The sequence below is a fragment of the Agelaius tricolor genome, unplaced genomic scaffold (genome assembly GCF_023055355.1).
Source record: "Agelaius tricolor isolate 1412-34295 unplaced genomic scaffold, bAgeTri1.0.p SCAF_61, whole genome shotgun sequence".
Lineage (NCBI taxonomy): Eukaryota > Metazoa > Chordata > Aves > Passeriformes > Icteridae > Agelaius > Agelaius tricolor.
In genome coordinates, this window is record NW_027269321.1 from 1,510,682 (window position 1) to 1,538,679 (window position 27,998).

At 56.2% G+C, this 27,998-nt stretch overlaps 1 protein-coding gene and 1 pseudogene across 1 annotated transcript; both read left to right on the forward strand.

The window, feature by feature from the left end:
* Positions 1-15,643: 15,643 nt before the first annotated feature.
* Positions 15,644-17,670, forward strand: LOC139605207 (zinc finger protein 436-like). Its single transcript, XM_071456549.1, has 2 exons — positions 15,644-15,726; positions 16,190-17,670. The coding sequence occupies exon 2, from the start codon at positions 16,204-16,206 to the stop codon at positions 17,194-17,196; it is 993 nt and encodes a 330-aa protein (XP_071312650.1). The 5' UTR covers positions 15,644-15,726; positions 16,190-16,203; the 3' UTR covers positions 17,197-17,670.
* A 4,223-nt stretch (positions 17,671-21,893) lies between these two features.
* LOC139605245 (serine/threonine-protein kinase pim-1-like) lies at positions 21,894-23,594 on the forward strand (annotated as a pseudogene).
* Positions 23,595-27,998: the final 4,404 nt, after the last annotated feature.

Sequence of the window (27,998 nt, forward strand, 5' to 3'; positions counted from 1 at the left end):
ACCCATTTAATCTAGAAGAAAGAGAATATGCCATATGTTAGACAGGAGATTTTAGGAGAATAAAAATCTTTGAAGTATCAGAAACACCCGAGGAAAAAACCAAGAAAATAAAAAGGGGAAATGAAAGGGAGGGGAACAAGAGGAAAAGTCAGAAAGAGAGTGGGATCCTCTGCAGCTCTTGCCCCCTCCGTTGGCGGCCGAGGCGCCTGTCCCGGGTCCCGGCTCGCTGCCCGCCTCAGCTCCGCCTGCCCCGGTTTCCATCCCAGGTGCGGGCTCACTGCCCAGGGCAGCTCCACCTGCCCCGGCGCTGGCGGTGAATTTGTGTGCCCTGGCCCCACTGCCCGGCCCGCGGCCGCTCTGCCGGCCATGCTGGGCAAGATGGGGTTGCTCTGTCCTGCCGCGTGGGCCGAGGTCACCGCGCCGACCGCACCGAGGGCGGGTCCCAGCCATCCCATCCCCGGCTGCCCTGCCCGTGCCAGCTGCGCTGGGCAGCGCCGCTGCTGCTGCCGGGGTCTCCCACCTGCCTTTTCTCTGCCGGGAGCTGCCGGATCAGCCGCCAGAAGCCATGTGGGGGCTGCCCACGCTCCGGCTCGGCCTCCACGGGAAGATCGCCCTCTGGCGATTCCGGCAGCAGACCCTGCCCACACTCCGACCGAGCCTCGGCGGGATATCCTCCCCTGACCCCTCCTGCTCTGAGTTACGTCCCCTTGGTAACCACAGCTCCGGCTGTTCAGGGAAAATCCCTCTCTCTACAGGAAGCACCTTATCGAAACACGAGGAGCTCAGTTAAAAGGCAGCCCTCTCCAAATTCTTTCTCAAAACATGGGAGAAAGGCTACAGAAGGTAAAAAAGTGAAAGAGTTAGATGAAGGGATTGCTCTATTGCCGTGAAGAGAGGTTCCCATGGCAGGGATGCGCTGCCCCGCCCCGCGGGAGCCACCGGCGCCCCTGCCGGCCGTGCCCGGAACTGCACCCAAGGGGAAAGCGCCGCGGCCGAAAGGCCGGGACCGGCTCCGGGCTCTGTTTGTTGTCACTGCCGGAGCTGTTGATACACACTACTATTATTATATTATACACACTAGGAAAGAACCGTTATTCCTAATCCCATATCTTTGCCTGAGAGCCCCTTGATTTCACTATCCTAAAAATTAAGAGGGAGGGGCTTTGCATTCTCCATTCCAAGAGAGGCTTTTTCTGCCTTCCCAAGCAGACACCTGTCTTGTAAAGAAAGACAAGCACCCACAGGCACTGAGGGGGGCTGCAGGAGGGGCAGAAGAAGGCCCTGCAGCACTTGAGCACAAAGGCCCAGCAGGTGAATGCAAGAAGGGAGCAGCAAAAGGCCAAGCTGAAGGCAAAGGCCAGGGCAGAGCTCCTACAGCCCCTGAGGGATCAGCCCCAGGGCCCAAGGGGGCCCCAGCACCCAGGGCACGGCTCGGCCACAAGCACCCGGCAGAGGCATTGCCCTCCTCGGCAGGGCACAGCCCACCCAAACAGCCCCTGGCAAGGAATCAGGGCTCCGGCTGCAGGGCACAAGGACACTGCAAGCAGAGACAGCAGCACCCTCAGGACCAGCAAGTCCAGCCCGTGATGGACATGGATTGGCAGGGCTGTCACAGCTCCCATCACACCAGGGACCCTCCACACTGGAGCCCTTGAGAACATTCAGGTGGGTCTGCATTGAGAGGAGGCATTTCCTGATGGACATAGGGGCCTCTCAATCTGCTCTGAATCTTAGACCTAAAGGGGAAAATAGTACAGGAATATTTTAATTTTTAAGGGAATGAGTGGGAAAGATGAGCAGGTATGATTTGTTCAACCACTATTAGAAGCTGTGGGGGATAGGTTTGAAATAAATTTCTTTTTCTTCCTCCTGTGATTGTAATTAACTAGGAAGGAGTTTGAGAGCTGGATTTTAATACTGTAAAAAGGGATACAGAGGCTAGTTCTGTTGTACCTCTGTGTCAAAAGTCTGACAAGGCCTATGCTGAAGTGAACCCAGAAGTGTGGGCAGCCCCAGGGAAATACAGAAAATTAGATATGGAGCCTCTACAAATTAAAGCAACCAGGATAGGCAATACCCTGTTCCAAGAGAGGGAAGGAAGGGCTCACAGCCTGGTATTGAGTCCCTGTTAAAGGCAGGGCTTTTGGAGCCAAGGATGTCTCCCTACAACACTCCTATCTTGCCAGTCAACAAACTGGATGGATGGACACAAGGAGGAAACACAGAATTTTCAAGTGTTAAAATTAAGATTAACTGAGGCGAGTGGCCTGGCCCTTCCAGACAGGGAAAAAGAATTTGAATTATAGGTGGACGTTAAACAGGGTCTTGCCAAAGGAATTCTTGTGCTAAAATGTTTAACCCAGTGGCCAGAGAGCAGCCTCATTGTCTGCAGAATTGTGCAGCCACAGCTTCCATGGGAGCAGAGGCCTGAAAACTGATGACAACAGGAGGATCTCCTAGAGTTCAAGTCTGGCATCAAGTTAAAGCTTTGACAACCAAAAGAGCCTCTAAATGGATGAGCAGGGCTCGGTGATTACAGTATGAAACTTGTTCAATGGCACAGGAGGATTCAGAACTGAGGACAGGGCAAGGGTTTAACCCAGCCTCCTGTTTGAACAGCCTGGAGAGGGGCTGGCAAGGAACCCAGGACTGCACTCAAGGGACAGAGCTCCCGAGCCAGGCTGGGAGAGATTGATGGGACATTCCCTGGCCTGAGGGAGACAATGTGTTTGTGGATGGCTCTGCAAGGGCAGCAGGAGGGAAAAGAGCTACAAGACAGGCTGTTATTAAGGAAGGGGAATCAGACAAAGCGCAGGTCACCGGCCCATGCTCAGCTCAACCCGCGGAGCTGTGGGTGCTTGTAAGAGCCTGGCACTGAAATGCCCTGAGCAGGAAGGCTTCAAAATCTTCTGCTGACACCATGGCACCTAACAGGGGGCAAAAGCAATTCTGACTGCTTCAGCAAGCACTGGATCACTTATTAACCTATTGCTAAAACAAATAATTCAAAGATAATGGATTGTGGAAGCAATAGATTCAGATGGGGAACTCATTTTACAGGAAAGACCCTTCAGGGGGTTATGGCAGCTTTAGGAATACAATGGGACCTCCATAACCCCTGGCAAGCCCAGAGCTCGGGTTGGGTAGAAAGAATGAATGGGGAAATAAAGAAACACCTTTGGAAGCCGGAGATGGAAACCAAGATGCCATGGGTACAGCTTTTGCCATTGGCCTTGGCAAGAAAAAGAGCCAGACCCAAGGCAGATATTCAATTATCTCCCTTGGAATTCATGTCTGGAATTCCTTACCTGGGCAATTCTCCACCTAGTGCAGGGTGGAAATAAGGGATGTAAATGTAAGGCAGGCTGTAGCCAGAATCCTGTCTCCTGTGGAATCTCTCCCGCAGGAAGCTGGGCTAGCACAGAGCCTGCCCTGGGACTTTGCTGTTGCCAACACCCAGCCAGGACCTCGGCTCCTGCCTAAGGAGTGCAAAGCAGCACCACTGGTGGCCAAGGGGCCCATGCCAAGTGTCCCTGAGGCCAGAAACAGCCGCCAGCACAGCTGAGCACGGGGGGGACCCCTCAGCCTGGCCTCAGGGGCTCTGAAGCCCCGGAGATTTGCACTTCCCGCCTGCAGCAGGACCATGGGAGCCGCCCCTGAGCCTGCCCTGAAGGCAACGCAGCAGCAGCCAGGGCTCCACAGCGGGCCAAGCCCCCGGGCCTGCCCACAGATCCTCTGCTCAAACCCTCGGGAATCCTGGCCACCCTCCCCTGGCACCTCCAGCCACTGCGGCCAAGCCTCGCTGCCGCTGCTGCAGCTCCAGCGCTGGCTGGGCCTGCACTGCCACAGCTGCTGGGGAGCACCGCGGCACAATTCCACCCTGGGGCTCACTCACACCCACACTCTGGGCTGCCTGCGACTGCACTGCTGCAAAATGTACCCATCCTGCTTCTTTTAAATCTTATTTCTCTGCTCAGAAAGGTTTCTCTACTCAAAGGTTTGCCTTTGGGAAAGAAATTTTAAAGGTTTTTTTTAAGGGGTTCCCAGTCTGTTCGGATGTTAAACTCATCTCCACCACTCAATGGAGATGAGTTTAACATCCGAACAGACTGGGAATAGCCCAAAAGACACCCACAGAGATAAGGACCAGCAACAAAACATCAACGCCCCGCAGCAAACAGCAACCAACAGCTACCCCAGACACTGCCCCCGCACAGCTGGAGACACCTGGTCTGGAAAAGGCTGAGAAGGAAATCCAGGAGTGTGGACGGAATTCACAGCAGAGGGGAAGAAATCCGAGTCTAATAGGAAACCAAACACTAAAAACTTACACGACTTGGAAGCAATGAACATTAAAGCAGTGGATTTAGATTGGTTCAGACTAGGTAAAGTTTAGGAAAAATCGGGTAAAACTGACATGTCATGGAATGATTTTTTCTGCACAGCCGGGCTATGTGTGGATGAAAGTATTTCTGTTGCACATCCTGGCCAGAACCAAGCAATGCCTTGACTCTCTCACACTAAAGAGATTCTTGGAGAGTTTTTGTTTTCCCTACAGTTTCAGTGATAAGATTACAATATGAGAAACATTTTTTATAATAATCCTACTTTATATTGTCAGGTAGGTTTGGGACAGAAGGGTGAGAATCAATTTTTGGTCTGGGTTTTTTCCATGTTCGCCTTTATGTTGCATTTTGCAAAATTGAAGAGCTTTAACCGTGATACTTTTAACTCTTAAATAGTTCATACTTTTTTTAAAAAAAGCAGATTCCGGGGGGGGGGGCCACATGTGACTCACCAGATGGCAGCCCTGGAAGAGAAGCTTTGGTTCTAGTCAGCCAGGAGAGGAGCTTTAGGAATGCAAATGAACCCTGCTGGGCAAAGCCTGGCCAATGTACCTGGGTCTCTTGCCTGGGGCAGGAATTGGGCTGGTTCCCCCTGCCCCTCACCCCGAGCTCTGCCTGCTTGCACTGATGGAATTTGCACAGCTCAAGGCAGAGCCCGGGGTGAGGATATCTGACCCTGCAACAGAAACGGGTGAAGCTGCACAGGGAAACAGCAAATGGAGAATGTTGGGAAAACTTCACTATAAATAAATGGGGGGGAATCATCCCTCTGCCCACTCCAACGTGTGCTGTCACTGTCTATGTTATATGGGGTGGATTAGAGCACTGAGATGTTCTTGCTCCCACAAGTTCCGGGAAATCAGTTGGGAATCCAAGTATTTGATGATTTAATTAGAGAAAAGCAGTCAATTGATGCAGCCCTGGCTGGAGAGAGCGGCCAAAAATGGGGAGAAGATGAACGGCCAGCAGAACAAATCCTACAACACCATGGACCAGCCCCTGGGAACCCAAACCAATTCATATCAGGAGCCACAGAACCCATTTCTCATTTCAATGGCACCATTAGATTACAAGCTGGCCTCGGAATAACCAACCAGACAGCTCCAGCTCCTGACCTTCCTGCTGAGCAATCCACTGAAATGAGGAACACAACATTTCACCATGGGATGGGATCAGATCATCTGTTAGCAGAGAAAAGAGGAGTTTGTGGAAAATCAAATGACTCAAACTGGTCTTGGCAAATAGATGACAAAGCCAAAGTGGTGAAACAGATAACAAAGGAAACAAAAAAGCAGCTCATGTACCAGTCCAAACGTGGAAAGGATGGGAATGGGACATGGTTTTGTGGTTCCCTGGCAGACCATGGGTTAAACGAATGCTGCTTCTGCTCTGATGTGCTACAGCACCTCTCACCTTTTTACCATGCTCCGCACCTTGAGAGTGCAGCTCATTCAGCAGCTGAGCGAGGGGCCAGGGACTTGTAGATAAGGAAGTAAGGGGCGAAACCACCAGCTTCAATAAATGTTATTAATTAACATGGACTGCTGCTCGCAGAAAGTCCCGCTAAATTCCTGAACGTCGAGAACAAAAAAGACTTAACAGAGCCGTGAATATCGGCTGTTCTACAAAAGTGGGGGTGCACATTAACGAGGACGTGCAGTTGGCAGATCGGGAGGTCTGAACCTTCCAAGTACCTCAGCCAGTGGGCAAAGGGAGAGGGAGATGAGCCGGGAAAATGAGGATAAAAAGGAGGCTGCGAACTACAACAATGGCAGCGAGCGCACGGCAAATGCGCCACGGCCTCTCCCTCTGCTCAGCAATAAAGTCACTTGTACAGGACTCCTCTGTCTCCTCGGGGCACAGAAACCTCCGGCCACGTGAATTTCCCCGCACAGCCCCGGGCACGGGGCAGCCGCCCCTGTGCCAGCCACAGGAACCGGGCCGAGCCAGCGCTGCTCCGGCAGCGGCTCCTGCCGAGGCAGCGGCCGCAAGGAGACCGCGGGCAGCCGCTCCCGCAGCGCCCTCACGGCAGCGGCACCACGGGCCGGACACGGCACAAGGAACCCGCCTGAGCCCCCTGCCGCCCCCGAGGCCCGCAGCGAGCCCCGAGCCCCCGCACAACCCAGCGCGGCTCCCACCTGCGCTGCGGCCGCCTCCCAGCTCCGCCGCCGCCTCACCGGTGGCTCCCGCTCGCTCCCAGTATGGTCCAAATCACTCCCGGTAGGATCCCAGTTGCCCCCGACACGGTCCCAGCGGCTCCCAGTCATGCCCTGTATGGTTCCTTTCACTCTCAGTCCCTCTCAGGAAGAGCCCAGTGTGGCCCCAGGCACTTCCAGGATGAGCCCGGTCACACCTTACCCGATGCCATTTGCCCCCGCTGTGGTCCCAGTTGCTCCCAGTATAAGTCCAGTCACCTCCAGTTTGATCCCAGTTACTCCCAGACACTCCCAGTACTATGCCAGTCACTCCAAGTGTCACCCCATCAGTCCCAGTATGATCCCAGTATGACCCCAGCATGGGGCAGCTGCTCCCAGTATGATCCCAGTTGCTCCCTGCATTATTCCAGTTTCTCCTCTTCACCCCTACTACAGATCTGATCACTCCCAGTATGATTCCAGTCAGTCCCAGGATGATCCAAACCATTCCCAGTCCCTCCCAGTCCAATCTCAATTGTCCCCTGCATGTTCCCAGTAGCCCTCAGTGTGGTCCCAGTATATCCCAGTATGATCTCTGCTGCCTCAGTTCTGCTCCCAGTGGGTTCTTTTCCCAGTCTGTCCCAGTCCATTCCAGTCTGTCCCAGTCTCTCTCCAGCAGCTGCTGCCCACCCCCCCCTCCCAACCCCATTCCCGGGCACTGGGACCCCCCCCTGCACCCCCTTATCCTGCACCAACACCCCCCTGCACCCCCTTTCCCGGGTATCCTCCTCTCCCAGCCCCTGGATCCCCCATTTCCGTGAGCCCAGGGAGCCCCGGGCCCCCATTCCCGGCCAGCCCGGGGCACCTCAGCCCCAGCCTCCCTTTGCTGGGAAACCCGGCCTGGGCACGGGGCTCTGCGGCCGCTCTGGGATTTATGATCCCCCAAAGGAAAGGGAGAGAACAGCAGAGAGAGAGCGAGAGAGAAGGAGATTGGGAATCAGGGATCGGGTCCCAGCGCCCAGCCCTGCTCCGCCGGGGGTGGGACCCGCACCCGCAGCAAAAATTGGCTCCGCTGCTCCCGCTGCTTGCCCGGCTTTGGGCCGAGCCCAGCGGGGTCCGGGCAGAGTTTGAGCGCAGGGCCGGGAGTTCAGCAGAGCCCGGCCCGGGGGTCCCGCAGGGCGCGGCCCTGGAGGGTCCCAGACGGATCGCCGAGGGATCCAGAGGGGTGCCAGGAGGGGATGCAGGTGAATTCCCTGGAATTCGCCCTTTCCCCCTCCCCCCGCGCTCCCTCGGGCACTTTCGCTTTCGCGTCTCTGCAGCCGCGATCGGGGACGGCTGCGATGGCCCCAGCGCTGGGGCTGGGGGTGCTCCGGGGGCTCCTGGGGCTCCTGGGGGACCCGGGGGCCGCGACCAAAGGTGAGTGGGACCCCCCGAAACCGGGACCCCCCTGAACCGCAATTCCCGGGCACCGGGACCCCCTTGATCTTCCATTCCCGGGCAGGGGAACCCTCCTGAACCCCCATTTTGGGTCATGCCACCCCCCCCTCACTCCACTTCCCCAGCACCGGGACCCCCCTGTACCCCCTCATCTGGCACCGAGATCCCCTGAACCCCCATTTCTGTTCACCGGGACCCCCCTGAACCGCAATTCCTGGGCACCGGGAACTCCCTAAACCTCCATTCCCGGGTACCGGGACTCCCCTGAACCCCCATTTTCGGTCCTGTGACCCCCTCAGCACCCTTTTTCAGCTCCGGGACCCCCCTGAACCCCCATTCCTGAGCACGCGGACCCCCTTGAGCGCCCATTTCTGGGCACAGGGACCCCCCTGTACCCCCTTGCCCAGCATTGGCACCGCCCTGTACCCCCTCATGTGGCCCCAGGACCCCCCTGAATCCCCATTTCTGGTCACCGATGCCCCCGGAACCGCAATTCCCGGCCACTGGGACCCCCTTGAATCCCAAATTCCTGGAAGGAAACTCCCCCCGAACCCGCATTCCCCGGCACGGGAACCCCCTGAACCCCAATTTTTGGGCACTGGGACCCCCCTGCTCCCCCTAATCCGGGCCTAGGATCCCTCCGCACCCCCGTCAGTGCTCTGGGACGCCCTGCACGCCCATTCCCGGCCACCTCGTCCTTCCCAGACCCCAGACCCGCCCTTTTCCTCGGCTTTTGGACCCCCAGATCTCCCAAATTTCGGCGTCCCCCCAGTTCCTCATTCCCGGCGCTTCCTGGAAGGGGTTCCAGGGGATCCCGGAGGGTCCCCTGGGGCTCCAGGGGGTCAAGAGACCCCCCTTGAACGTTCATTTTGGGGCACTGGGACCCGCCCTGTACCCCCTTCCTCAGCCCCGATAACCCCTGCACCCCCTTATCTGCAGCCTGGAACCCCCTGAGCCCCCATTCCCGGGCAGGGAAACCGCCCTGAACCCCAATTTCTGGGCACCGGGATCCACTACATCCCCTTATCCGGCACCGGGACCCCCTGAACCTCAATTTTCAGGCACCAGGACCCCTTGAACCCCGGAACTCGGGAATGGAACCCCCTGGAACCCCATTCCTGGGCACCGGGACCCCAGTGCATCCCGTTATCTGGCCCTGGGACCCCCTGCACCCCCTTTCCCAGCACCAGATCCCAGCCAGGCCATTATCTGGCACCGGCACCCCTGAACCCCCATTCCTGGGCACCGGGACCCCACTGCATCCCCTTATACAGCACCAGGACCCCCTGAACCCCCATTCCACTGCACCAGGACCCCCGTGCACCCCCATATCTGAGACTGGAACCCTCCCAAACCCTCCGTTCTCAGGCACAGGGACCCCCCCTGCACCCCCTTATCCAGCACGGGGACCCTCCTGCACCCCCTCATGCAGCACCAATGCCCCCCTGCACCCCCTTTCCCGGCCCTCCCCCTCTCAGACACCCCAGCCCCCGCTTTTCCTTGACCCCAGCACCCCCTGGACCCCCACTCCTGCCTTCCACAGCCCCCACCCACCACCTTCCTCAACACCGGGGCCCGTGCACCCCCTTTCCTGGGCACAGGGACCCCCTGGACACCCCATTGTTATAAAATTGACTCAAAACGAGTAATTTCCAATCAAAGAATTTATTAATTATTGAAGCAGTTATACTACGTAAGCAAAGGCTCAGCGCTGGGCGACAGGGGAGTCTCCGCTCCACCTACTGCCGCCCCAACTAGTTTCTGATTCAGTCCTTTTATCCTCTCCATCCTTCAGGAGTCCATGTTATCTCGGAGTTCTCTGCGCCTGCGCTGGTTGTTGCTAGGGGGTCATCCTTCTGTCTCCTGGTGGTCGGTGATAAAAGGCTGCGGAGTCTTCCTCAGCCGCGTCTTCTTCACCCTATGTCCTTATTTGGTGACTTCTCTGTGGAAAATTACCAAAATCTTATGATTAACGCAATATGTGCCCTATCAAGCTTAAGCAAGCAAATGTCCTGCCTTGCAAACTGTGCCCTATCAAGCTTAAGCAAGCAAATATCCTGCCTTGCAGACTGTTTATCTGCCCCTGCCCCTTCCCCAGCTTTTCCCTGGTCGTTATCTCTGTGAGTTATCTGCTTGTACCATTTGTCAGCGGGAAAGGTTTCCCTGCTGGGTGTTAATCTGCCCCTGCCCTTTCCCCAGCCTTTCCCTGGTCGTTATTTCTGTGAGTTATCTGTTTGTACCATTTGCTGGGTGGGACTATGTGTGGGCTCCTGCAACCCCTTCCCTGGTATCCTTGTGGCTCATATCTCATGAAGTAGTACAGAAATAGTCAGCAGACAACTCTTGTAACACACTGGTCTCTTTTTCGTGACGAACAAAATGTAGTCCCTCATCTCAATTCCCCCCCATTTATTTATAGTAAAGTTTTCCCAACATTCTCCATTTGCTGTTTCCCTTTGCAGCTTCACCCTGCTTTTTTTAAAAAAATTATAACTATTTAAGAGTTAAAAGTATCACGGTTAAAGCTCTTCAATTTTGCAAAATGCAACATAAAGGCGAACATGGAAAAACCCAGACCAAAAATTGATTCTCACCCTTCTGTCCCAAACCTACCTGACAATATAAAGTAGGATTATTATAAAAAATGTTTCTCATGTTGTAATCTTATCACTGAAACTGTAGGGAAAACAAAAACTCTCCAAGAATCTCTTTAGTGTGAGAGAGTCAAGGCATTACTTGGTTCTGGCCAGGATGTGCAACAGAAATAATTTCATCCACACATAGCCTGGCTGTGCAGGAAAAATCATTCCATGACATGTCAGTTTTACTCGATTTTTCCTAAACTTTACGTAGTCTGAACCAATCTAAATCCACTGCTTTAATGTTCATTGCTTCCAAGTTGTGTAAGTTTTTAGTGTTTGGTTTCCTATTAGACTCGGATTTCTTCCCCTCTGATGTGAATTCCGCCCACACTCCTGGATTTCCTTCTCAGCCTTTTCCAGACCAGGTGTCTCCAGCTGTGCCGGGGCAGTGTCTGGGGTAGCTGTTGGTTGCTGTTTGCTGCGGGGCGTTGATGTTTTGCTGCTGGTCCTTATCTCTGTGGGTGTCTTTTGGGCTATTCCCAGTCTGTTCGGATGTTAAACTCGTCTCCATTGAGTGGTGGAGATGAGTTTAACATCCGAACAGACTGGGAACCCCTTAAAAAAAACCTTTAAAATTTCATTCCCAAAGGCAAACCTTTGAGTAGAGAAACCTTTCTGAGCAGAGAAATAAGATTTAAAAGAAGCAGGATGGGTACATTTTGCAGCAGTGCAGTCGCAGTCAGCCCAGAGTGTGGGTGTGAGTGAGCCCCAGGGTGGAATTGTGCCGCGGTGCTCCCCAGCAGCTGTGGCAGTGCAGGCCCAGCCAGCGCTGGAGCTGCAGCAGCGGCAGCGAGGCTTGGCCGCAGTGGCTGGAGGTGCCAGGGGAGGGTGGCCAGGATTCCCGAGGGTTTGAGCAGAGGATCTGTGGGCAGGCCCAGGGGCTTGGCCCGCTGTGGAGCCCTGGCTGCTGCTGCGTTGCCTTCAGGGCAGGCTCAGGGGCGGCTCCCATGGTCCTGCTGCAGGCGGGAAGTGCAAATCTCCGGGGCTTCAGAGCCCCTGAGGCCAGGCTGAGGGGTCCCCCCGTGCTCAGCTGTGCTGGCGGCTGTTTCTGGCCTCAGGGACACTTGGCGTGGGCCCCTTGGCCACCAGTGGTGCTGCTTTGCACTCCTTAGGCAGGAGCCGATGGCCTGGCTGGGTGTTGGCAACAGCAAAGTCCCAGGGCAGGCTCTGTGCCAGCCCAGCTTCCTGGGGGAGAGATTCCACAGGAGACAGGATCCTGGCTACAGCCTGCCTTACATTTACATCCCTTATTTCCACCCTGCACTAGGTGGAGAATTGCCCAGGTAAGGAATTCCAGACATGAATTCCAAGGGAGATAATTGAATATCTGCCTTGGGTCTGGCTCTTTTTCTTGCCAAGGCCAATGGCAAAAGCTGTACCCATGGCATCTTGGTTTCCATCTCCAGCTTCCAAAGGTGTTTCTTTATTTCCCCATTCATTCTTTCTACCCAACCCGAGCTCTGGGCTTGCCAGGGGTTATGGAGGTCCCATTGTATTCCTAAAGCTGCCATAACCCCCTGAAGGGTCTTTCCTGTAAAATGAGTTCCCCATCTGAATCTATTGCTTCCACAATCCATTATCTTTGAATTATTTGTTTTAGCAATAGGTTAATAACTGATCCAGTGCTTGCTGAAGCAGTCAGAATTGCTTTTGCCCCCCTGTTAGGTGCCATGGTGTCAGCAGAAGATTTTGAAGCCTTCCTGCTCAGGGCATTTCAGTGCCAGGCTCTTACAAGCACCCACAGCTCCGCGGGTTGAGCTGAGCATGGGCCGGTGACCTGCGCTTTGTCTGATTCCCCTTCCTTAATAACAGCCTGTCTTGTAGCTCTTTTCCCTCCTGCTGCCCTTGCAGAGCCATCCACAAACACATTGTCTCCCTCAGGCCAGGGAATGTCCCATCAATCTCTCCCAGCCTGGCTCGCCTCAGTTAATCTTAATTTTAACACTTGAAAATTCTGTGTTTCCCCCTTGTGTCCATCCATCCAGTTTGTTGACTGGCAAGATAGGAGTGTTGTAGGGAGACATCCTTGGCTCCAAAAGCCCTGCCTTTAACAGGGACTCAATACCAGGCTGTGAGCCCTTCCTTCCCTCTCTTGGAACAGGGTATTGCCTGTCCTGGTTGCTTTAATTTGTAGAGGCTCCATATCTAATTTTCTGTATTTCCCTGGGGCTGCCCACACTTCTGGGTTCACTTCAGCATAGGCCTTGTCAGACTTTTGACACAGAGGTACAACAGAACTAGCCTCTGTATCCCTTTTTACAGTATTAAAATCCAGCTCTCAACCTCCTTCCTAGTTAATTACAATCACAGGAGGAAGAAAAAGAAATTTATTTCAAACCTATCCCCCACAGCTTCTAATAGTGGTTGAACAAATCATACCTGCTCATCTTTCCCACTCATTCCCTTAAAAATTAAAATATTCCTTTACTATTTTCCCCTTTAGGTCTAAGATTCAGAGCAGATTGAGAGGCCCCTGTGTCCATCAGGAAATGCCTCCTCTCAATGCAGCCCCACCTGAATGTTCTCAAGGGCTCCAGTGTGGAGGGTCCCTGGTGTGATGGGAGCTGTGACAGCCCTGCCAATCCATGTCCATCACGGGCTGGACTTGCTGGTCCTGAGGGTGCTGCTGTCTCTGCTTGCAGTGTCCTTGTGCCCTGCAGCCGGAGCCCTGATTCCTTGCCAGGGGCTGTTTGGGTGGGCTGTGCCCTGCCGAGGAGGGCAATGCCTCTGCCGGGTGCTTGTGGCCGAGCCGTGCCCTGGGTGCTGGGGCCCCCTTGGGCCCTGGGGCTGATCCCTCAGGGGCTGTAGGAGCTCTGCCCTGGCCTTTGCCTTCAGCTTGGCCTTTTGCTGCTCCCTTCTTGCATTCACCTGCTGGGCCTTTGTGCCCAAGTGCTGCAGGGCCTTCTTCTGCCCCTCCTGCAGCCCCCCTCAGTGCCTGTGGGTGCTTGTCTTGCTTTACAAGACAGGTGTCTGCTTGGGAAGGCAGAAAAAGCCTCTCTTGGAATGGAGAATGCAAACCTCCTCCCTCTTAATTTTTAGGATAGTGAAATCAAGGGGCTCTCAGGCAAAGATATGGGATTAGGAATAACGGTTCTTTACTAGTGTGTATAATATAATAATAGTAGTGTGTATCAACAGCTCCGGCAGTGCCAACAAACAGAGCCCGGAGCCGGTCCCGGCCTTTCGGCCGCGGCGCTTTCCCCTTGGGTGCAGTTCCGGGCACGGCCGGCAGGGGCGCCGGTGGCTCCCGCGGGGCGGGGCAGCGCATCCCTGCCATGGGAACCTCTCTTCACGGCAATAGAGCAATCCCTTCATCTAACTCTTTCACTTTTTTACCTTCTGTAGCCTTTCTCCCGTGTTTTGAGAAAGAATTTGGAGAGGGCTGCCTTTTAACTGAGCTCCTAGTGTTTCGATAAGGTGCTTCCTGTAGAGAGAGGGATTTTCCCTGAACAGCCGGAGCTGTGGTTACCAAGGGGACGTAACTCAGAGCAGGAGGGGTCAGGGGAGGATATCCCGCCGAGGCTCGGTAGGAGTGTGGGCAGGGTCTGCTGCCGGAATCGCCAGAGGGGGATCTTCCCGTGGAGGCCGAGCCGGAGCGTGGGCAGCCCCCACATGGCTTCTGGCGGCTGATCCGGCAGCTCCCGGCAGAGAAAAGGCAGGTGGGAGACCCCGGCAGCAGCAGCGGCGCTGCCCAGCGCAGCTGGCACGGGCAGGGCAGCCGGGGATGGGATGGCTGGGACCCGCCCTCGGTGCGGTCGGCGCGGTGACCTCGGCCCACGCGGCAGGACAGAGCAACCCCATCTTGCCCAGCATGGCCGGCAGAGCGGCCGCGGGCCGGGCAGTGGGGCCAGGGCACACAAATTCACCGCCAGCGCCGGGGCAGGTGGAGCTGCCCTGGGCAGTGAGCCCGCACCTGGGATGGAAACCGGGGCAGGCGGAGCTGAGGCGGGCAGCGAGCCGGGACCCGGGACAGGCGCCTCGGCCGCCAACGGAGGGGGCAAGAGCTGCAGAGGATCCCACTCTCTTTCTGACTTTTCCTCTTGTTCCCCTCCCTTTCATTTCCCCTTTTTATTTTCTTGGTTTTTTCCTCGGGTGTTTCTGATACTTCAAAGATTTTTATTCTCCTAAAATCTCCTGTCTAACATATGGCATATTCTCTTTCTTCTAGATTAAATGGGTTTTTTTCCAAATAAATCCAGAACCTAACAAATCCAAACTTCTGCTTGGATATTTTGAAATGGTCGACGAGCTAACTCATGACCTCCTAATGCTGTTTTTCTCATCACCTTTTTATTTATCCTTTGGCAAATTAAGCATCTTTCAGTGACTTGCTTTGCTACACCAAAAATCCCAGTGCACCCAAAATTCCTTAAAAAATGATCACACAAAGCTTGAGTACGCCAGTGGGGTTTCTGATGCACGTCTTCTAATCTTTTCCTAGTAAGCACATTTTATTAAGTAATTGTCTTCCATGTAGAAGTTTCTATTACTCTGATTTATCTTGTTCATTTCCTATCTTGTTTAATTCTTTTTTCTCGGCTTCCCTAAACTTTGGAATTTCCAGTTTTTCCTCGTTTGGAGTTAATATTAAAATAACTCTTTCAGCTCCATTTTCTGCTGCATCCTTAGCTTTGTGATCTGCCCCCAGTTTGCCCAGTTTGCCTCTCCTTTGGCCCGGGCCGGGTTCCCCCCGCCCGCAGCGGCTGGGAGCAGCCGAGAGCCCCGCGCTGCCCATGCCGACCTGTCCCGGCTCCATGGCCGCTGCTGCCGCGGGCTGCGAGGGCTGCGGGAACGGGGCACCGAGGGTGTGGCTGCTGCTGGGGGAGGAGGAGGAGGGAGGGAAGGGCAGGGATGGAGGGGGAGGAGGAGGAGAAGGAATGGAAGGGGCGGGATGGAAGAGGAGCAGGAGGCGGGGATAAGACAGAGGAGGAGGAGGAGGAGGGGGGATGGAAGAGGAGGAGCGGGAGGAGAAAGAGCAGGGAAGGAGGCGGGGTTAGGAGGGAGGAGGACAGGGAGGTGGAGATAGGACAGAGGAGGAGCGGGAGGAAGAGGAAGAGGAGGGACAAGGGCCGATCAAGGCTGAGTTGCGGGAGCCACGCGGTCTCGAGCCCTGCCTGAATTCGCAGCCCCCACCTGTGGGATCATCGCCCCCCCCCCATGGCGCAGGTGAGCTGGGAGGGGGAGCCCGGCCCGGATATCCCGGGGGGTCCCTGGGTTGGGTTTTTGGGGGATGTTTGGAGAATGAAGAAGTCCAAGGCTGAGCGGAAAAGGCCCCTCGGGGGGACATCGGGGGGTGGCGGTGGCGGCTGCCGGCAGAGGCAGCCTGGAGGAGCAGAGCCCTGTGTGCCCCAGGAGGCCAAAGTGGGGAGGCCAGAGAGGGGGGAGCGCCGCCATTGGCGGGAGCCTCAAGAGCCTGGAGAGGGGCAGGGGGGACTCCTTGGAGCCGCTGCAGCCCAGAGCAGAGAATGAGGGGAGAAGGGAGCCCGGGAGCCCAAACAGCCCCGGCATCCCAAAATGGGGAGAGCCAAGAGGGGGCAGTGCATCCCCAGAGACGGCCCGGGGGGATCTCGTTGCCCTTGCCTGTGGCACGGAGGCAAATCCCATGCTGTCCTTGTCCTTCCTCGCCCAGAGCAGGAGCTGAGCATGGAGAGCAGGGAGGACAAATGCCCGCGGCAGAACCTGGTGGCAGAGGCCGTTTTGAGCGGCTCCACGGCGCAGGAAGCCAACGGGGAGGAAAAGGCCCGGAGATGCCGCACGAGGAGGGGCTGCAAACGCAGATGGCGGGGATGTGAGGGGGAAAGAGCCAGCCTGGGCCGGGAAGGCGGCCGGAGATGGAGCCAGAGCTCAGAGCTGGTGCTCCATGAGCAGCTCCATGATGGGGAGAAGCCCCACACATGCGTGGAGTGTGGGAAGAGCTTCAGGTGGAACTGCCACCTGATCAGCCACCAGAGGATCCACACTGGGGAACGGCCCTACGAGTGTGGGGAGTGTGGGAAGAGCTTCAGAGAGAGCTCCAGCCTGATCAGGCACCAGAGGTCCCACACGGGGGAGAGGCCCTACGAGTGTGGGGAGTGTGGGAAGAGCTTCAGGAGGAGCTCCCACCTGATCAGCCACCAGAGGACCCACACTGGGGAGAGGCCCTACGAGTGTGGGGAGTGTGGGAAGAGCTTCAGCTGGAGCTCCCACCTGATCAGCCACCAGAGGACCCACACTGGGGAGAGGCCCTATGAGTGTTCCAAGTGTGGGAAGAGGTTTCAGACCAGCTCCCATCTCCTCTGGCACTATCAGAGTCACACAGAGGAGAGGCCCTTCCAATGCCCCGAGTGTGGGAAGGGATTCAAGCGCAACTCTGACCTCGTCAAGCACCGGCGCATCCACACAGGGGAGAGGCCCTACGAGTGTGATAAATGCAGGAAGAGGTTTCAGACCAGTTCCCATCTCCTCCAGCACTATCGGATTCACACAGAGGAGAGGCCATTCCGCTGCCCCGACTGCAGGAAGGGATTCAAGTACAACTCCACCCTCGTCACCCACCGGCGCATCCACACTGGGGAGAGGCCCTACGAGTGTCCCCAGTGTGGGAAGAGCTTCTCCTGCAGCTCTAACTTGACCAAACACCAACGGAGGCACCGGTAAGGGAAGCCCTGCGAGTGCCCCGAGTGCGGGAAGAGCTTCGTGCGCTGCTGCAGCTCCATCCCCCACTGGAGGAGGCACTTTGGGCACAGCCCTGGTCACTCACATTCCCTGTGATCCATGTTGGGAACACACCTGCCTGCTTCTCCTTTGGTTTGGCCTGAATTTTTTTCTCTTCTCCATGTGTTTCCACTCCAAAAGCCAAGAGGGATGAATCTGTCACCTCAAAACCACTCAAATCCCTCTGAAAATAACTGAATTTTAACCCAAAAAGGCTCAATCCTACCTCAAATTCCTTGTTCCCTCCTCAAAAAACCTCAATCCCATGCTAAACTCTCCATTCCACAGCCACCAGGGTGAGATGGGGTTAGAAGGGGACTGGGAGAAGTGGGATCCCAATTTGGAGCAATGGGATTGGGATTGTGTGGGGCTGGGTGTGTGGGTTGTATTTGATAGCAAATAAAACTTTCAGAGTTACTGATTTCTGTCCTGTTCATTTTCAGTCAGTTCTGTTTGCAGAGTGCCACCTTTTCATCTGATTCAATTCTTATAAAAGTCCCATTTTTTAAATCATCTAGCCTCTAACAATTAAAAAAACAATATCCAAATAAAACCACGCACCCCCAATAAACCTTTTAAAAATAATTTTAATTGTTTTGGAGTACTTAAGGATGTTATTAAAGTTTAATTGTTTGGTTGAAATGTCTGAGAAATTGTACTGGTGTTTGGTTTTGTGTTTAGTATGTAATATGAATTGTAATATGTGTTTTGTGTATGAATTGTAATATTGTCATATGTGTCATATGTGTATGAATTGTAATATTGTAATTTTGTGTTTAGTTTGTAATATGAATTGTTTTACTAAGGTGTGTTAAATTGCTTGGTAGTTTCTTTAGATATTTTTATCTAAAGTACATTAGTCATAGAGTTAAAATTTTCAAAAGGTATTTCTTGATATATAATTTGTTTATTTATATACATTGGTAATATTATAGTAATAGTTGTTGCTTTGGTTTGAATCACTGTTGGAGTATTGTAAAGAAGAGTTGAGATTTTTATATTTTATTTTTATTATAATTTTTTAAAGTTCAATTATTATTTCTTTGTTTATAATTTTATTGCAATTTGTTGAGGGGATAGGAAGGAAGTTCAAGGGCAGGAACATTTTTTCCTGGCTGGGAACTGGAATTCCAGACCCTGGGAGTGTGTGCAGGACCCCACAGACTGGGATCAAATATGGGCTTGGATCAAAGATGGGCTGGGATCAAATATGGGCTGGGATCAAATACGGACTGGGATCAAATATGGGCTTGGATCAAATACGGACTGGGATCAAATACGGACTGGGATCAAATACGGACTGGGATCAAATATGGGCTGGGATCAAATATGGGCTGGGATCACATGGATGGGGATCCTGTGCATCAGAACCCTCCAGACCAGGATAGCCTGGAGTGGGATCAAATATGGACTGGGATCCCAGGGACTGGGACCATATGGATCAGGACCACACAGACTGGGATCAAATATGGGCTGGGACTGTTTTTTAAAGTAACTTTGTTATAAGTTTTTATTTCTGTTGTTAATTAAGCTTGTGAAATAGCTGCTTCTGTTAAACTGCCTGCTTGGATGGGATAACATCCAATGCACCCAGGATGAGGACACCTGTACAGATCTGCCAACTATCAGCACTCCCCGTCTGAAGGCAGAGTGCACCAAGGCCCAAAACCTGGAGGTGATAAAGAGAAGGAGCCAAAACCACAGCCAAGAAACACACATGCTCTGAAAAGGCAGACCCAAGGAGGGGCCACGTAAAATCATTCCTGGAATATGTAAAGTAGTTTATGGGTATGCATGAGGCTCTATGAATATGCACCAGGCTGATGTAAGGGGAAAGGTATTTCAGGGCGATGCAGATTCCTTGGTTGTGGTTTTAGTCCATTTTTATCACCTCCAGTTTTTGGGCTTTGGTCTACTCTGACTCTGAGAAATTGAGGTTTTGGGATTTTTAGTATGTTGTGGATGGAAGCAAAATGGAGGGCACAGTGTTTTGTCCTGGGTTTCTTCTTCATGCTTCTTCCTTCTTCTTCCTGGGTTTGGGTGGCTTTTTGTAATTGGGCAGAAATTCCACATTGCAGGCTCTTTGGGATCAGTTATTGGGTTAAAAGGGAAAATAATCTAGGTGTCAGTTCCTAATTGGATAGTTTAGTCTTAAAAGACCTTGGAACAAGAGATTGTGGGCCATTTTGTGCCTTCTACTGAAAAGCTGCTGAACTCCCAGTAATGAGGCTGTTTTACTGATAAGAAATAATAAACACTTGAGTCTGAACATGAATTACTGTCTCAAGTGCCTTCAATCCAGAGCCAGTGAAACCAACAACTGGTACCCCACAGCTTGAGGTAGTGCCAAGGCAGAACTTGTTCATGCTCTTTTCCCCTGGTGATTTTCTACTCTCGTCCAGACTCTGATAGCAAAGCAGTGCTGGTGACAAAAGATTGACCTTGGCATCCTGGGGCACTTTCTGGGTGGGTGTTTGAATCTGCTTTTCCAGGCCTCGGGCTGAGCAGGGTGAGGCCGAGGCCTGGGCCCCTCCAGGCGGCGCCGGGAGCGCCCGGGGCAGCGGCGAGGGGCGGCCCTGAGGGGCGGCACAGGGGGCATTTCCCCCGAGCGGGCGGGCGGGCGGGCGGCGGGGAAAGGCGCCCTGGGCACAAGGGCAGGCACAAGGGCCCCGGCTCTCTGCAGTGCGGGCGGCCCAGCGCCGATCGCTGCTCCCGGAGCCGCTGCCAGGGCCGGGTCTCCTCCCCGCCGCTGACCCTGCACTTGCAGCGCTGCCTCCGCCTCTGCCAGGCTCCCCGGCACGGACGGCAAGGACGTGGACACGCTGCAGCAGGGGCCCAGCAGGGACACCCAGATGGTGCCGGGGCTGCAGCTCCTCTCCTGCAAGGAAAGGCTGACACAGCTCGGCTTCTTCAGCCTGGGAAAGAGACCCAGCCTTGATCCAGCTGTGGCCTTCCAGTACCTGAGGGCAACACACAAGAAAGCTGGACAGGGACTTTGTACGAGGGCAGGCAAGGACAGGACAAGGGAGCATGGATCCAAATGGAGAGAGATTAGGTTTAGGTAAGGGATTCAGAAAAAAGACTCTCCTGGAACAGGTTGCCCAGAGAAGGTGGGCATGTCCCGTCCCTGACAGTGTTCAAGGCCAGGCTGCATGGAGCTCTAGACAAGCCGGTCCAGTGCAAGGGGTCCCCAGCCACAGCAGGGGGGTTGCAGCCATGGGATTTTCCAGATCCCTTCCAAGCCAAACCATGCCACGACTCCATGATTCTGGGATACTTCCCCTCCTCATCCTCTGGCAGAAAAAGAAACCTGGCCCCAAGTTCCACACTGCAGACCATGTCTTTTGGCAGCCTGCAACTGTGTCAACAGAGACAGAGATGACATTACTGACACGATTTCCCTTTTCTACTTGAAAAGTAAATGCTCTGCTCCAGTCCACTCTGGCAAAATTGTCAGAAGAGGCAATTGTTCCCCATGAAAAGCTTGGTCTCATGCAAAGAAGAAAGAAGCCAGAAGCCAACAGTCTTCGTTATTGCTACATTGTTTTCTTTGGTTACTTCTCTAATAGGAATGACTTTGGGGTGTGATTTGTTTGTTTCTCTCTTTCGTTCCTTGGGGCGCGCGGCGGCTCCTCCGTTGGGTTCGCGGGGGCAACGGAGGAACGGCCGCGATCTCCGGCGGCTCCGCAGCAGCAGCAGCAGCAGTGCTTCTCTCGATCGGTTTTCTGCTCGACTTCCCACTCGCTCGACATCCCCTTCTCCCTCTCACACTCACTCTACTCCCGTTCCGTCCCGTGCCGTCCGTGTTCTGCCTCTCCCAGCCCGGCTGATGCCGCGTCCCGCAAGGCGCCCCTTGGCGGGGCCGCCCCGTGCCCGCCCGTGCCCGGCCCGCCGTGGTTCCGCCTCGGCCGGGCTCTCTCCGTCCTGGCTGTGGCGCCGCTGGAAGAGCCGCTCGCTCTGGTGCTGGCGGAGCAGTGCGGGCTTTTGGCTGTGCCTGGCGCGGGCTCTGGCCCAGCCCCGGCCGAGGCCCCGGCCCCGAACGAAGCCCCTGCCGTAGTTCCGCCCGCAGCCGCCCCGCTGCTGCCCGGCTTCCGCCCCGTGGCCGAGAGCGTGGCCGGCAGCTGCCCCGCTCCGACCTCCGCCGCTCGCCAGCTCGGCCGCCGGCCCCGAGCCGCCGCAGCCCAGGGCAGCTCGGCAAGCAGCAGCGCGCCGGGCGGGCGGGTGCCCCGGGCAGAAGAGCGGCAGCGCGGTGCCGCCCGCACGGGTGGAGAGGCCTCCCCTAGAGCAGCTCTAGCGGCAGAGCCCGCTGCTGGGCAGCGGCGGCTGCGGCAGCGTTTACTCCGGTCCCCGCCTCGCCGACGGCGCCCCAGGAAGAGACGGGGCTGGCTCGGAGGGCGGCGGCGGGCGCCGGGCGATGAGCTCAGCCTGCCGCTGGCCTTGGCTCGCAGGCGGCCATCAAGCGAGTGTCCGGGAGCGCATCTCGGAGTGGGCGCGGCTGGGGAGTGAGCGGGGCCAGCGGGAGGAGCCGGCGGGGCGTGCCGGGCGGGGCTGAGGCGAGGCCCGGCAGGGCGGCAGCCGGAACACTGCGAGGGCAGCGAGCGTGGAGTGAGCGGGGGCCGCGCAGCGCCCCGGGCCGGGCCATGGCGAGCCGCGGCGGGGCCGGGCAGGGGCTGCCCGAGGCGCGGCGCAGCATCGGCCCTGCTGACAGCATCGCAGTCCCCCCGCAGCGCAAGGGCGCCCTTGTGCCCCTGGAGCTGGCGCTGCTGTGGAAGGTGTCGCGGCCTGGCTTCCCCGGCGTCGTGCGGCTCCTGGACTGGTTCGAGGTGCCCGAGGGCTTCGCGCTGCTCATGGAGCGTCCGCAGCGCTGTCAGCACCTCTGGTACTTCCTGCACGAGCGGCGGTTCCTGACGGAGCCCGTGGGGCGGGGGCTGTTCCGCCAGGTGCTGGAGGCCATGGGGCACTGCAGCAGCCGCGGCGTCCTGCACCGCCACATCAAGGCCGAGAACGTCCTCGTCGACCTGGCCACAGGCGAGGCAAAGCTCATCGACTTCGGCTGCGGCACGATCCTCCAGGACACGTTCTACACCCGGATGTCAGGTGAGCCCAATGCCGGGGCCCAGCCGGGCAGCGGAGTTCCCCCCTTGGCTGGCAGAGGGGGAAGAGGGAGGAAAAGAAGGAGGGAAGGAAGGAGGGGGAATCCATCTTCAGCCAGCTGCAGCCAAGTTGCTTTTTGGCAGGGCAGGGGCTGGCTGTTGTGGAACGGGAGCTGGCTGGGAGGGAGGGAGCAGCATGGGCCTGATGAGCTGCGCCCGTGTCCCATAGGAACACTGGAGTACAGCCCACCGGAGTGGATCCTCTTTGGCTGCTACCATGGCCAGCCAGCCACCATCTGGTCCCTGGGCATCCTGCTCTATGAGCTGTTCTGAGGGCACCTTCCTTTCCACAGCAACGAGGACATCGTCTGGGGCCAGCTCTTCTTCCTGTCCCGGGTGTCTCAAGGTGGGGATGCGCCTTCAAGGCACGAGGGGAAGAACAAACGGGGTTGGGAGGGGCGGCTGGCACATAAGCGTCCTGCTCTTGCAGCTGGTGAGGAGGTGCATCTCCTGGGCTTAGCTGGAGGAGGTGGCACCTGTGCCTCTGTGCTGGTGTCCTCTGCAAGAGAGGATCGATAGGAAGCTTTTGGCTGCAGCTCTGAGCACTCCTGGTGTGGCCTGGGCGCTGTGGAATGTGGGAGAGCACGGACAGGAGCCTTGTCCCGCTGAGCGGTGGATTCTGGTTTCTCTCCGCAGAGTGCCAGCACCTCATCAGGTGGTGTTTATGCATGGAGCCCACAGACAGGCCAGCACTGGAGGACCTTTTTGAGCATTCTTGGCTGCAGGAGCCCTGCCTGGCCCAGGAGACAGCAGAGATGCCTCCCTGTGCACAGTAGGATCCAGGAGCCCAGCAAGCAGCAGCGGCACGCGTCTCGTGGCGCTGGAAGAAAACCCTGGAGCGTTTCCCTGTGGCCGCAGCGCAGAGGAGAGAGCGCAGCCGAGGAGATGCTGCTTCCGCTGGTCCCCACGAGCTGTGGAGGGAGCGGCTCCGTGCTGCCCGTCCCATTGGAGAAGTGGTGGCAGTGCGGTGAAGGTGCCACGGACTGGGACAGGGGAAACATCCCCCTGCAGCTCAATGGCATCGTGATGTCCCCGCAAGCCGAGGCACAGCTGGCCTGTTCTTCTGGAGCACGACGTGGAGCTGGGAACACCATCCTGGAGCTGGCCGCTGGCGGGGCAGAGCCGATTGGCTTTGGCTGCGGCCCCTGCCTGGAGGACACGCTCTGCGCCCCGATGGAATCAAGATGAGTCCCCAGCCGGCGCAGGGGCGGGGGGATGCTGGTGCTCCCAGGCACGGCAGGGCTCGGCCTGGCCACGCGCCGGAGGTTCCCCGCTCGGCGGCGCTGGGGAATATTAATTTTCCCTCCGGCCGCCGAGCTGCTTTTTGGCAGGACAGGGGATGGATGTTGTGGAAGGGGAGCTGGCTCCTGGCCTTGCTGACAGCTTCTGCCAGCCAGCCTGGCACGGGCTGAGGCGGGGGCAGCCAGCCTGACAAAAGCATCCATCCATGTGGATGGGGCGGCAGAGGGGGACGGGTTCCGAAGCCGTGCCCCAGCTGGTCTGCTCTGCACGCCCTTGAGGAAGGGGTGCGTTTATGGGCGGGAAAGGTGGGGATTTTCCCCGCCCATGGACAGGTTTAATTCTCACATGGAGTGGTCAGACCCTCCTCAGGCCCATGAAACGGTGACAGGCTTTGTGCTTTTTCTTGTTTCCAGGTCTTGTTTTGAATTGACTTTCGTGCAATTGTTCTTTGTTTTTCCCAGGAGGATTACACCTGGTGCCCGGACCGGACGGGGAAGCCCCTGCAGCGTCCGTGGAGCGCATCCAGTGCCAGCGCTGTCCCAGGGGCCACGGTCTGCAGGGACAGCCCCTTCCAGAAGGACGAGGACCTGGTTTGGGATCGGCTCCTCTCCTGGCAGCAGCTCTCCAGAGGTGGGCACCCGGCTCCACAGCTCGGCTGGCAGAAGGGCTCCGGGCAGGCGGCAGCGGGCACACGGGCATCCTGCTCTTGCAGCTGCTGAGGAGGTTGCTGTGCCGGGATTAAGCAGAGGAGGTGGAACGTGGCCTGCCCCGCTGCCCTTCTCTAAAAACAGAGAATGGGTCGGGAGGTTTGGGCTCTGAGCAGAGCCAGCAGCCTGGCCCGGGCACAGGCCCTGGCGGGACAGGGGGACAGGAGCCTGCTGCCACTGACCGTGGCTCTCTGGTTTCTCTCCGCAGGCTGCCAGCACCTCATGCCATGGGAACGGCACCGCTCGGCCTGCCAGGCTGGGAGGGCTGGAGGGCGGCCGGTGTTCATTTGCTGTCAAAAATAAATTGGGGTTTTTTGTCATTGTCATCATCAGAGCGTTTCTTTCCTCCTTTTCCAAGCTCTTGGCCTCCCTTCCTCCAGGGTAATCTTTTTTCTCCTTCCTCAACCGCTTGACGGCATTTGGCAGGGGGGGTTAAGCAACGTGAAAAATTCAACAACAGTTCCTGTTGCCAACTGCAGCAGCCCCTTCAAGAGCCCTGAGCTTCCACCAAGGTCAGTGTGTGCCTTGCAAAAGGAAGTGCTTTGCAGTGATGGGGTTGTTGCCCTGCTGCAAAAGCTGGGAGGAAATCAGAAATGGAAAAATGCCAATTTGGCTCAATCACCTCCCAGGTTCTTCATCTTTTCCCTCTTCTCCATGATAGGCAGGCAGGGCTGGACTCCAGCAAGGTTCAAGTTCTTGGTGCTCTCTGGCATCAAAGGGATCAAGTAAACTCTTGTACGCAGGGACTACAACAGGGCTACTTGTCAGAACCCAGGAAATTCCTCTGGCTGCCCTGGAGGACTCGAGCCCCTGCCCAGGGGTCTCAGAGACCCTGGCACAGAGCCCAAGATCCCTGTGCCTTTGATTTAGCCCTTGGACAAAACAACCTTACATGAAGAATTGCGAGCCATGAAAGTTTAAGTAGAATGATAGTGAATTTATCACAGGGTGAAATATAGATTGTTGGGGTTTCTAGAATGGGGCTTCAGGGGGCAAGATGGAGGAATCTGGGTGTGTCCAGCCTTTCTCCTTCTTCTTGGCCTCCATCTTCTGCTGTGATGGTGGCACTTTCAGTTTGGTTTAGAGTAGAAGCACACTGTCTAACATAGGTGATAGGTATTGGAAAGTCATTGTAAATATTGTACAGGTAGTTTTTAGGATAAAAAGATAACACCACCCTGGGGCAGGCAGAATGCCATAGAATGTCGTGCTGAGCAGACCTTGGCAGGACAGGAGAAAGAATTTTATAGATAAGATACAAGAAACAACCTTGAGAGCCAGAAATGAAGAGCTCTGACTCCTTCTTCGAGCGCCAGGCTGGGAAAAGAGACTGTGGAACTTATCTCGGGCTCACTCTGACCAGCCAGAGACCCCGAGAGCATGAGTCCGTAAGACGAAATCTTGAAGGACTGGCTCCAAAACATAAATATCCTTGTTGGTCGTGTCTTCTTGACCAAGAAATCCTTCAAAGCTCTTGTAACTACAAGTCTTGCGGCCCTGTGAGCCATGCGGTGCAGATGTGAGCCAAACTCACCCTTCCTGTCTATGGAGAAGAGAAGAAAAAGCAATGGCATCATCTGAAAAACTCAGAGGTCCGCTCTCTAGCTCCTTCCAAACTCCTTCAAATCACCCAAAGTGCAATTTAGCTACAAATAGGTGTCAAGGACTCTTTGTGCTGGCTCTTGGACACCAGAGCAGCTGCTTTAGAATCTTTCACAGAACCCTGTGCAGTTCTGTAGTGCCAGAAATGGATCATTTGAAGAAACTTTCCCAACTGACTTGCATGGAGGTTTGTTTGAAGGATATTTGAGGAGAAAGGCTCCCGGCAGAGCTCTGGGCTTTGGCCTAGCTGTGTCCCCTGCTGATTGTCAAGTGTGCCATCAGCTGCAGGGCTTTCTGGACTAAAACTATCATCAAGTCACTGGGACTTGCTCTTTTTGGCCTCTAAAAGCTGGAGCCACTTTCGGGGCAAATTTGGAGACCTCATCTCTGGGTGGATGGAGCAGCCAGGATTTTCCCAGTTGCTGGGAATGGTTCTCCAGGCCCTGGGTGTAAAACGGGGCTGCCCAGCAAGTGCGGATCTGCAAGATGATAAACAATTGTCTTGGTTTGAAAAGAGAGGTGTCTGCTAAGGAAGGCAGAAGCCTTCTCTGAAATGGAAAATGTCAATCCCCTCCCTTCAAATGATTCTCATTTAGAAATTCAAATGCTCTCGGGGAAAGATATGGGGATAGGACTGAGCCCGCAGAGCCGGGCAGCGTTTGCTGATGCTCTGAGCCCTTGCTAAAGATCCTGTGCGGGCTGTCTCAGACACCTGGGGCCAGGGATTCCTTCCAAGCTGGGCCACTTTGGCTGGGCCGGGGGCGGCCCCGGGGCAGAAGGCAGTGTGTGCAAGGGCCCTGGGTGGCACGCCGCAGCACGGTCACCGTGCCATGGAACGGAAGCCGGTGTCCAAGGCCCCTTTGTGACACATGGGAAATAGAAGCTTGCCCGGCTGCTGGCAACACGCAACGGGGCACAAGGGGACAGAGCGGTGCCGTGAAGAGCCCCCACACAGCGCACTCGCTCCCGTCTGACCCGGAGCTTCTCCGCGGCGCTGTTCCTGCAGCTGAGCTCGAGGCCAGAGCACAGGACTCGCTGACCCGTGGCCTTCCTGAGGCTTCTATTCTGCAGCTGCCCTCAAGGGCAGAGCGTGGGACTTGGTGCCCCGGAGCTTTCCCAAGGAATCTCTCCTGCAAGTAGCTCCGGGCACAGCCATGGAGCAGAGACCCCCGAGAGTGCCCAAGCTGGCCTGGGTGGCGGAGGAGGAGGAAGAAGAAGGCCCTGGAGCTGCCCTGGCACAGGAGACAGAAGAGGTGGTGCTGTTCCATCCACCGCAGGAGGGTGAGTGGCAGAGCTGGGCTGCAGGGCTGGAGCCTGTGCCAATTGGCGCCATGCCATGCCATGCCATGCCATGCCATGCCATGCCATGCCATGCCATCCCCTGGGGAAATGCCCATGGACAGGAGGGAAGAGGGGCCGGGCAGACACCCCGCAGTGGCCGTGCTCCATCCCCTGGGGCATCCCGGGGCTCTCCCTGCCTGGGCAGCGCAGGGCTGGGCTCTGTTCTCCGGCCTCTCCCGCAGCCCCTCAGCTCTGGCTGCGCTCGCTCTTTGCCAGATGCAGCCCTGGAGCGCACACAAGAGCAGGAATCCAGCCGTGGCCGCTTCCGCAGAACAGCGCAGGTACCTGCAGCCACCCCCACCTGGGCTGGGCCTGCTGTCCCTGCTCAGCCCAGCACCGTGTGTGCAGCACTCCATGCAACATCCCCGGCCTCTTGCCCTTCTCCTACAGCTCCTCTGCGACTTTATCCGGAGCATTGGGCAGGAAGAGACCAGCACCATGGGCACTGGGCTCAGAGCTCACTCAGAGCTCCTCAGTCATGAGACCAGTGCCGCCCTGCTGGATTTGCTCCTGGAGAAGGCTGTTGCCAGGCCAGAACAAGTGAGCAGCCTGGGGCCAGGCTTCAATTCCCCCATGAGTCCCGTGGCTTCCCCAGCCACGCCTGCTGGTCCCTGGGAGCCTTTGAGGCCATGGCAGTGCGCTGGCAAGGGAAGCACTTCTCTGGGGACCCTGGGGACATCACTCCCTCTGGCAGCTTTCC

Bases quoted from the DNA above. Each gene is read 5' to 3' on its own strand.
- LOC139605207 (XM_071456549.1), top strand. From the start codon at position 16,204: ATGGAGAGCAGGGAGGACAAATGCCCGCGGCAGAACCTGGTGGCAGAG.